The 10577-nt window shown below is 49.4% G+C and overlaps 4 protein-coding genes across 4 annotated transcripts; 1 reads left to right on the top strand and 3 right to left on the bottom strand.

The window, feature by feature from the left end:
• Positions 1 to 9: 9 nt before the first annotated feature.
• Positions 10 to 2503, bottom strand: Z518_05551 (uncharacterized protein; the record flags this gene model as incomplete). Its single annotated transcript, XM_013416363.1, has 6 exons — positions 10 to 163; positions 273 to 507; positions 619 to 974; positions 1328 to 1542; positions 1600 to 2094; positions 2150 to 2503. 6 exons carry the CDS (start codon positions 2501 to 2503, stop codon positions 10 to 12), a joined length of 1809 nt encoding a protein of 602 aa, XP_013271817.1.
• Positions 2504 to 4221: 1718 nt separating this feature from the next.
• On the bottom strand, positions 4222 to 6899 carry Z518_05550 (uncharacterized protein; the record flags this gene model as incomplete). Its single annotated transcript, XM_013416362.1, has 5 exons — positions 4222 to 4890; positions 4942 to 5187; positions 5239 to 5730; positions 5781 to 6300; positions 6352 to 6899. The coding sequence occupies 5 exons, from the start codon at positions 6897 to 6899 to the stop codon at positions 4222 to 4224; spliced, it is 2475 nt and encodes an 824-aa protein (XP_013271816.1).
• Positions 6900 to 7768: 869 nt separating this feature from the next.
• Positions 7769 to 8879, bottom strand: Z518_05549 (uncharacterized protein; the record flags this gene model as incomplete). Its single annotated transcript, XM_013416361.1, has 4 exons — positions 7769 to 8288; positions 8344 to 8592; positions 8650 to 8778; positions 8848 to 8879. The coding sequence occupies 4 exons, from the start codon at positions 8877 to 8879 to the stop codon at positions 7769 to 7771; spliced, it is 930 nt and encodes a 309-aa protein (XP_013271815.1).
• A 913-nt stretch (positions 8880 to 9792) lies between these two features.
• On the top strand, positions 9793 to 10542 carry Z518_05548 (uncharacterized protein; the record flags this gene model as incomplete). The annotated part of the gene is made up of 2 exons (XM_013416360.1): positions 9793 to 9958; positions 10025 to 10542. 2 exons carry the CDS (start codon positions 9793 to 9795, stop codon positions 10540 to 10542), a joined length of 684 nt encoding a protein of 227 aa, XP_013271814.1.
• Positions 10543 to 10577: the final 35 nt, after the last annotated feature.

Genomic DNA, 10577 nt, shown 5'->3' with positions numbered 1-10577 from the left:
TCTCCAAATTCATAGATCTTCCTCAACGTTCATTGCCAAAGGAGCATATTGAGCTTTTCTAGCACCCCAGTTCTTTACACCAAACCAAACCAAGAAAACCAGACCAGTCATGACCAAGACAGAACCAGCAGCCAACGATACCACGGCATCTGATATGGAAACACTGTGTGGAGAAGGGTTGTCAGCATTGGAAAATTCATATACAATGTTTTTTCAAGCTAATGGAAAGAAAAGGAGGGTCGGTCGGTGAATCGAAGAGAAAAGCAACTTACCCTTCAGGCTTTCCCTGCGTAGGATCGTTCTCATTCTGAACATCCAGCAAGTCATCAACCTGACCAGGATCATTCTCAGTTGCTGGGGTTCCTGTTGCAACACATGCTCCTATATGGTCCGCGGGCAACGGCTGAGATCGTCTTTGCTGCTGAAGTTCTATAGGAGCCTCGATCATAGTAGCCACGAGACCTGTGTGGACGTGCCATTCCATATGACAATGAAAAAGCCAAACCCCTGTATAGAGATGAGATCAAGTAAGCACTCTTCTTGGCTAATATTGAACCCGAAACCATTATTTCGAGAACTGAGTTGTCGTGACAAAGCGTTTTCAGGCCTCACACGTACCTGGATTGTCGGCTCTGAACCGTATCACCATACTTCCACCGGGAGGGAGAACTAGCGTGTCGCGACGGATTGGTTTCTGTGGCAAGTTTGCCTCTGTCACACCACTATCTTCGTATCTTCCCCCATATTCTTCAGAACGGTAGATGGCTTGAAAGTGATGTCCATGGAGATGAAAAGGGTGACGGAGCATATGCCGATTGTAGAGCACCAGCTCAACAACGTCGTTGCGCTCAAGAACGAATGGATTGGTGGATATACCGTACACTGCCGGATCAGTCGCCGAATTCCCGCTGGTCAATGCTGTATAAAGCGATGGAATCTCCGGACTTCTATAGCTTATGTCATTGAACATATAGCTGGACGAACGCTGTTAGTCGGTCCACATATTGAAGATTCGGGAACGGATAGGAATTGCAGTCTTTGACTAGGTACTCCCCGAGTAAGAAAGTCTTCAACAGATCCGTAGGGCGGGCATGCGCTGTCCGTATCTTTTGGATACCACTGGCAATATGAGGAGGCCCAGAAAAAGCCCAAAATTGAGTTGACATGAGGAGTTCCAAAAATGAACCAGTGCTTTCAAAGATTTGCAGCCTGGGAGGATGCCGTGGCCGAAATCGTATAAAGCTTCGGGGGCATGTTCCTGACAAGTCCACGGAACTGTCGAATGATTTTTCTCACCCCGGGTAGAGCACCGCCGGAATTCACTTACTAAGTAGCTCCTTGAGAATGCCGCATCTCTAGGTTTAAACTTATGCTTTTGTCCGCTTTTGGCAGGAGTTGCATCTCATCGTAGGGTACGATAGTCATATCGTCGGTAGGGTTGAATTGATCGATCTTCTTCGGCCGTGGCAGTGGATGAGCGGAGTCATACACAAGCCATCCTGTCACATCCGAGTTGACATGGCCGGCCATCATGAACAAGCTCTTAAGTCACCGAGAGAGTTAGAAGAAGCTAAACGCGAGGACGAGAACAATGTGTACCTGGTCCATGGAGGCCACGAAAGGGTAATTATGAGAGCTTTGAGACTTCGTTGTGAGAAGAAAGCTGCACCGTTGCCCCGACGCGAGATATATCATTTCCGCCTCAGTAGCTCGAGTGTAGACCCCGTCAATCTCGACAATGGTCATGGTGTGCCCTTCAATCCAAAAGTACTGCCCGGCGAAAGCTGCCATATTCACCATACGCACCAAGTACGTTTTCCCCGGCACGACGCCGACCTGGAGATCATGTGTGTCATTCAGAAGGCTTGCGTCAGGTACCGGCTCATGTGACATCATGTGGCCGCTTTTCATGTACTGCGGAATGAGATCGGCCATTTGTTGATGGTACCAGTCAGATACCGTGAGTACCAGCTCCTGGTCGAACTGCTCAGCGTACGGATTGTCTGGGTCATGGATTATGAGCGGCGCTCGTAGGCCGTCTGGATATTGTGACTGTGTGTGGGAATGATACCAATAAGTGCCGACTTGCTCAGCCTATTCGAGGCATTTCAGTCAGGGTGACCCTTTAACGGGGACTTGTACTCCATACTCTGAATCTGTACGTGAAAGATGAGCCCGGAGCTATTGCACATTGGGAAACCTGGGCAGGTCCGTCCATGTGGGTGCTGCCATTCATGAACAAGCCATGAAAATGTAACGATGTAGACTGATTACCCAGGAGATTCAAAACGTTGACGGTGATTGTATCCCCCAAGTTGGCATGTATCTGAGGGGGAGGCCATTGCCCGTTCACACCGATTGTTGGTCTCGTGAAGGCCCCATCTGGATTCACGGCGACCCAAGTAATGTTGAAATCGTAGGTCACATTGCTAGACAACGTTGATTGAAGGATGCTGGTGAAAATGAGTAAGAAGAGCCACATTTGCGCCGTTGAGATCGACATAACATATGAATTCAATGTTGACACTTTAGTAATGCGGCTCAAAGCGCCCCTAAATATTATACCATGATCTAATGGCGCACGAGGGCTTGATATGGGACCGCAGCTCTAGTTATTCTCATCGAACGCCCACCACTGTTAGCGAATCAAACAATCCTTTATTGGCGAAGACATCATGCCACCGGACGGGCTTCTCTCACAAATTGGAATTCTCGGCAATGTGATCTTTTCGGGTTTCAGTTTAATCAGGAGATGGTCCCCGATTGCCCGAGAAGCTAGACTGTGATAATTGGCGAGGTTTGATCGGTGAGCAAGTTTTTTCTTTCATTGATAAAAATGGGTACTAAATGCGCGGTAAACCTTCCTCTTATTTGGACTCGTAATAGCTGATCGTATAAAAGGAGATGTGTAGCAGGTATTCCGAGTGCATGGAGACACGGCTGATTATAAAACTTGAGCTCCGGTGCCTGAAATCTACTAGTACTAAAAGCAGTAGATATGTCGGTGAAAGTACGAGGTCATACACATGATCACGACGGAGCGAAATTGGTAGCCTTCGTTGGCCCGCCAAAAGGGCAGCGGACAAGCAGCCTCGCCTGCTCTTTCTGCAGTCTACGACACTATGAGATAGAGTGCGAACGGTTGCCATCACCCGCCCGGAGGCTCGCAATATCTCCCACTTCTGTACTTCTGTTTCTTGTCTTTTGTGAACCACGACACGAATCTACAACTTGTCTGGGGGACAGGTTTTGTAAACCCATGGAATGGATCCAGTTTCTGCCATCTCACTGGGCTTCAGCATATGTCATCCTCAGCAGGAACCACGAAGCTTAGTATTGGGTTGAGCGACATCGTCGGCCGGTTCCAGAACGCTGACCGAAGATCAATTTCCTCGCAAACTATGCGAAGCTGGTTGACAGGGTTATCCAACAGCTTTCATATTGGCTGCAACAGTTTCCTCACCTTTCAGAGATGCTTATGCAGAATATCTACGATTGGCCAATGTCTACCAGGGTTATCATCACCGACATCGACGAACACATTGGGGAAATCAAACCAAAAGACAGCGAGAAAGGTCCTCGCCTTATGCAATGATATAAACTACTGTGGAACGATGAGACGATGATAGATCACTAGAGGATGCTGATGCAGCCACTTCTTCGTCAGCCTGCACATACAACCCTGTCTCTAAAGATGGAGACTTGCTGGTCGACCCTAGGCTGACTCTCAAAGGCCCCTTGCAGACGAGATCACGCTAGACAGCACGATCAAGTCTGGATCGACGAAAGACCTAATCTAGAAGGGAGTTGATGATGCTCACTTCATACTAACTGCCAAAGACATGGACTCCCGAATGAGCTATTACACTATCGAACGAGGAAGCCAGCTTGATATTGATGTGGTTGTGGGGTAAGAGATTGCCAGATCACCAGCATGTCTGAATGTATATCGTCATGCGATACTGCAGTACTGAATTTCAACGGGAAACTTCAATAGTAAATTCTCAAATATGTAGTAATGATGTGGCATACATTAACTGACTATTAAGCTGCGAGTTGAGAGAAATTTTCATCCAAGACAAATCTAGGGTATTCCTTTTTCTCCATTCGCTTCATATAAATTTCCTGATATTGCACCATTTCATCGCATAATTGTTTTTCTGCCTCTTGGCCATCATGTGGAAACTATCCATCCATATCCTGTCCTCGGAGAACTCATATTCATTGCGGTTGAGGTGTCGAGCCAGGCCAGTTGAACATCCATTCATTACCATCACCCATCCCCTCGGCCAGCCATAGAGAATCCGAAGCTGGGGTCATTCCCGTTGGGCCAGGTGTCATCCCCATCGAAGCGAAATTGAAGGGTTGCTGTTGCTCGTGAGCGATAGGTCCGAGTGGGTTTGTAGGATTCATATTCCAATTCTGAGATCCCCCAGACATGTAATTGGGTGACTGCTGCGATTGGATACTGTTGGTGCTGCTACCGCCTCCTGATTGGTTCTGGGGTGAAGTATAGGACGTGTGAGACGAATTCTGGTTAGACAATGTGGAAGGTGTAGGGTGGTTTGACTGTGGTCTCGAACCGTGGCTTTCGTTGTGTGAGTTGCCAGGGGACGTATCTGTTCCGACAGATTGTACTGAGAACCCATAGACGTTCTCAAACCCATCGCCCATCGAAGATGGGGCAGTCTGGCCTAGTTGGGCGCCGATATTCGACCCTTCCGAAGCATATAAGCTCGGGTAGGTGCTATTCATGGCCGACGAGTTGGGATTTGAGCCTGAGGGCCAGGGAGGAAGAACGCCTTTGGTATTAGTTCCATGAGCTTGAGTCTCACGTATCTCAAAAAGGGGAGAGCATTTCATAGCGTCAGTGTTAGCCGGAGATTCACCCTATTAGCGGCGGTCAGTACATCAGTTTTAGGAATTTGGCAATAAACTAACCGGTGGTCGGTGGCCAAATTTCCAACGCGAATTATTGGCGGGAATGTCGAGCCCACTCCCTTCAAGGTCGACGTCAAGTTGGACCAGGAAAGACTCCGTCAGCGGATTTTTGGCCTTCAAGACCTGCATGGCGGCCAGCAAGAAATGTAATGACGATTTGACGGCCGTGTCTTCTCTCCTGGCCTTGAGGTACTGCACAAATACTCTCGCTGCCACATAAAGACAGAATGCAAGGAAAGGATTCATCTGGGAGATTTAATATTGCGCGGCATTTTCAACAGGGAGGGGTCACTTTACCATCGCCATATCCATGTGACTGATCATTTTCATAATGTTGGTGATCTGATCTGCTGCAACAATACATCGACGTTTGGATTCTGCACTTATCTGAGCTGGTAATCGATTCTTATCAGCCTTGAAGATGGCCGCCTGGTGTAAACATATTGTCGCCGTATGAATGTTCATGTTGACGAACACCGTATTGGGATCATTGATGCCTGCTGGTAACCGAAGCGTTGGAGGCAGTGACAGAGAGGTATTCAGAAGGATGTTGTCCAGAGAGCGATGACGTTTCCAGAAAGACCCATTAAGATCATGATCGTTATCCTGATCTTGGGGCCGGTGGAGGTGGGTAAGATTGCGGCCGAATATGGTCGAGAGGAGGATAACGCCTCCAAATGAAGAGAGTGAGGAGGCTCCGTCTCCATTCAATATATCCGACAATTGTAAGGTTGGTTCCTGTTGACATTTGTTGAAAGCCTCATCGCTGGCAGGGAGATTTGTGAGGATCTGTAAATATGTCGTTAGCTTGGAATTCCTTCGGGGCTCAATGGACATACGTCTTGCTCGTCAATAACCATCGGCCAACCAGTTCCTATGCTGGCATATCGATCCTGACAGTATGCCATCCAAAACGTACGCCGCCGCTCCTCGCGATCCGTCCAGTCTCGGGGAGGGGGCAAAGTTTGTTTTACATCGAGACCAACCCGATCCTGCCGATGAAGGCCCATCATCTGCGCCAATCTTGCGGCTCTTCCAATACTCATCCAAGCCCGGGGGAAATACATGAATTTGAACTCGTAGCAGCCCAGTAACGACCACGCTTGTGCATGGGCAATGGTAATCATGTTTTCCCCATGCCCTCTCATTTCATCCATCTCGGCGTATTTTCGAGCCCTCGCATAGAAATGTTCTGTGTATGCCGAGTATTTCGGCGTAATTGCACATGCATGAGTCCACATCGCATATCTAAGACATACCGCCGGTCGCATGTGAGGAGCCAGATCCATCGAGGAGAGAAACCTTGCTTTGTGAATCATTGGCAATGAGGGATGGATCTTCTCGAAGTATATTTCGTTCCTAAAGCAGTCAATTAACCAAGATGATTGAATGGGGGCAAGACGGCCATACATTTCGTCTATGACTTCTCGTGTGGGCAATGCTTCCTCCAGGCCCAGACCTATCATTTCCCAAGAAAAATCTTCACTGGCGTTCATGGTGAAATCTTGCATGCCCCCGAGAGACGGGTCAGCAAAATTGCTGTCATGCATAATTCCCGTCATCGAAGCATCCCCGATATTAGGGATATCCAAAGACGGTATCGAAGAGAACACTTCTGCTGCCGTCGATCTTTCCGTTGGCTGAGGTGCAGACTCTGCAGTGGTCTCTCTCGTTTCGAGTAAATTCTCAACTTGTTTGAGACGCGCCTCCAGCAACTTGACATATCCTCGTTTCGGACCACTTTTCTTGCGCTCTTCGGAGTACTCACACTGATGGTGAAGTCTCGAACAAGTACCACAGCTCGGCTTGTTCCCATCACATCTCAGCTTTCTCTTTCTGCAGAGGATGCAAGCAATCCTCTTCGGCCGAGGGATTGCTTCATTGGCGCTCCCGCCAGTTTGAACATCCTCGCCATCCGGTCCGCCGTGGTCTGGGTCATTCTCGTTGCTGGAGGTCATTTCCACTTCGTAGAGTGATCGAAATCAATCAAAGGCGACAAGGATCCTGAGGCCGCGACAAAAGGTGCGGAGGTTCTCGCCTCGGTGCAGATGGACTTCAAAGACGTGGAGGCCTCACTGCGCCTATCGACGAGCCGGCAACGGTGGCTTGATTCGAGATGTTGGTGAAGCAATTTGCTCGAATCGGGAGCTAGGCAGCAGGGAAACGTATACGGATTTCGGTGAACTGTGATAAGTGAAACCTCCTTGAATGTGACGGATAGACTGCCGACAACGCAGAGTGTAATAAACGTCGATTTCAGTTAATTAACCGGTAAAGGTCATAGCAGCCAGCTCTACTCGGGTCGGAAGTAGAATGCGTCCTTCGTAATTTCGAATTCACGGCCTGAACGAGATACGACGCGGGCTTTGGACGGGCCGGAGGATGGAGCGAATTGGCGGGAGGAGTCGTGGTGGATCACTAAATGAAACGCTCGATTATCTAAGCCATTCGCTCGTCGACAAACGTATCAAATATGGTCTAGTTCAAAGCAACCCCTCCGGATGGCTCAAAGCGGCATACATCCGTATGACTCGGCCACAAGTTGTGTTCTCAGAAGCCTATGGCCTGGCGTCAAACAGGATTGGCAGGGTTATTCACCATACAATGCGAAAGGCATCGCTTGCGCAACCATGGGATCTACAGTATCCGCGTGTTAGGGCTCCCATAGGGTGCCTCGCTCTATGACCTCGTCTAACCTTTCATAAAGAGTTATCATGTCACTTTCTGCAGCCGGACGACCACAGTCCTCACTGTCTGCAGACACAAAATATTGCCGACTCCGACAGAGTTTCCTCGCCGACCAGGATCGACTCCGAATTTTGACCATCTAGTGGGAAGGAACATCACCTCCATCTCCCTCTTCGTTGAAGAAGACTCGGACAGGTAGCCAAGCATCGTCACAAACCTTGAATCGATCCTTGATGCTGCTCAGCTCTTCCATCTCTTCCGGAGTCAACTCCCAGCCGTCAAGTTGGAAGTTCGCCTCGATCCGAGACTTGGTGACTGACTTCGGGATCACGCTCGTACCTCGTTGCAGGCCCCATTGTAGGAGCACTTGTTGAGGAGTTTTCCCATGGGCTTTGGCGATTTTACCCAAAGTTTTATCGTGGGCGAGGGGTGAGTCGGTGGAACCCAAGCAGGAGTACGCAGTGCAGTGAATCCCCTTCTCTTGACAATATGCCAATGTCTTAGGTGAGGGCATGTTGGGATGAAGTTCGATTTGGTTGACCGCAGGGACGATCTTACACGAAGGGTCATTCAGGAGCTTCTCGAGGTTGGAGATGACGAAGTTGGAAACGCCGATGTTTCGAACTTTGCCGGTCCCGACGAGTTTTTGCATCTCGCGCCTAGAAAGGAGTCAGCAGGGGACGAATATCAGCTCGGTGCGTGGCCGAAGCATACCAGGTGTCGATGAAGGTCCAGTCATCGTAATGCTTCTTCAAATCTTCAGGAGTGGTAGAGCTGGGCCAGTGCATAAGATACAGGTCGATGTAATCGACTTGAAGGTCTCTCAAAGACGATTCGAGGCCTTGGGGGACTCGTTTGTGCCATGGGTTGTCGAGTTTAGTTGTGATCCAGATTTCGCTGCGAGGAACGCCAGAGTCCTTGATTCCCTGGCCAACCTCTGCTTCATTACCATACGCGAGAGCGCTGAAGGATTCGTTAGGTGATCGCAGTCTTCATCGATCCGGTCAGGAGTTTTCTTACGTATCAATGTGACGGTAGCCGGTGAGGAGAGCGTTCTTGACTGCTTCACGGACCTCATTGGGCTTAGATTGCCAGGTGCCCAACCCAACTCCAGGCATTTTGTCCCCGGTATTCAGGGTGAACACCGTCCTGAGAGGGACATGTCAACAAATTTCCTTCTCACGCCAGGACGGGCCAAATGGGAATGCAAAAACTCACTTGGTGCCTTTGCCAGATACCGACGTCGTCATGTTGCGGAGCAAATGCGAACTGAAGAATACAGATATCGGAGAAAAGTTGGACCCAAAATTCAGAGCTGAGACCGAAAAAGGGGTCAACCCGGCTCTTTTAAAGGCGGCAAAGAAGAAACGGAGAGAGGGCATGCGAATGCCAAAATGGCCCATCATCTGTCGGAGCACTTGGGTGAGATATATAGTTGCAGTTATATCCCGGTGGCAGTCCGAATGATGCTCAGGCACTACCCCACCTGCCGCCGCAAAGCAAATTCTACGAGGGGCCCATTAGCCGTCAAGCGATCATTCTGTCAAGTCAGTGGGTCTTCGTCTGGGCCATCTGGGTAAGCCATTGGCGGATGAAGGGAATGCTCATAGTCTTCGCTGGGTCCTTCAGACTGGGAAGCATCTCCCAGTTTGCTTGCATTTAGGCTGAATGAGACGCGGTTGGCCCAGAAACTTCAACAAGGGATAATATCTTGACCGTGCACATGTGTCTCGTGGCATATCTCTGTCAGGCACGGGGAAGGCGGGACACATAGCCGAAGGCTTGGTTGAAATAGTGCAGGGAGAATAGAATATTCGGGGATGATGCTGATAGCCGTAACTTTTCGTTATGAACGAGGCCACCTAACGAATGGAATTTCAAGCCACGTGCTATATCTCACGCTCTCCTCCACATTCCCTTTATGCCCACCACTGGTTGGCCCCCTGGCTGCCTTAGCTTTTAAAGAAGTCTGACCATTCACTCTTTCGTCGGCTCTTGACACTGTCTACAACACGGAGCGAGCCCACTCACTCTGGAACGGCCTAGCATCAACCAGCTTGTTTCTGCAGCTTTGCCTGGGAGTCTTTCGAAAAGGCCGTCGCAATTACCCTGAAAAAAGCTCATCCAGATAGCCACGATCTTCGCCCATATAAAAATTCTAACATGTCCCGATTCATATCGGCCGGTACCGACGCCGATTCGCAGACTCCTGATGACGCTTGGCTGAAGGCACAGGAACAAATTGAGTCTCGGAGGAAACCAAAAGCGGCGGAGGACGGCAGACAAGAGGGAGGCAAGAGCCTTTACGAAATCTTACAACAAAACAAAGGTAGGCCAACATTATATTTGATCATTCGGTTGCGCTCCGGAATGGCAATGACTTTGACGATGACAGCCGCCAAGCAAGAAGCGTTTGAAGAATCCATCAAGTTAAAAAATCAATTTCGGGCCCTTGATGACGATGAGGTCGAATTCCTCGATTCTGTGCTGGAATCAAGCAGAGCAAAAGAGCACGCTGTCAAACAAGAGACGGTAGAGCAGCTCGAAGCCTTCCGCAAACAACGTGCTTTAGCGGACCAAGGTCTCCGTGACCAAACAGCCAGTGATGATGTGGGCAAACTTGGCACTCCGGTGGGTGCAAGCACGTGGACAATGAAGAAGAAAAAGCGACGCCGGGACCAGGAGAGGGTGTTTGGGAGGGATCCCAAGTCGAGAAAACTCTCTGCTTCTACCGATGAAAATCCTCCGCCGACAGATCCATCAAAGACAGCTTTTTCCCAGAAAGCCAGTCAACCAGAGATCGAAAATGGCGGAAGGAGTGAAGACTTCCCTTCGGAACCCAAGAAAGATCCTCCCAAAGCAAGCACCATTGGACTCGGTTTGGGTGACTATGACTCTGATAAAGACGACTGATGGATCACCTTGAAAGCGACAGGCTGGGGGGCGTG

This window comes from Rhinocladiella mackenziei (assembly GCF_000835555.1).
Source record: "Rhinocladiella mackenziei CBS 650.93 unplaced genomic scaffold supercont1.4, whole genome shotgun sequence".
Classification (NCBI taxonomy): domain Eukaryota; kingdom Fungi; phylum Ascomycota; class Eurotiomycetes; order Chaetothyriales; family Herpotrichiellaceae; genus Rhinocladiella; species Rhinocladiella mackenziei.
Note: the sequence above shows the minus strand (reverse complement) of the source record. Positions and strands in the feature narration are given on the sequence as shown.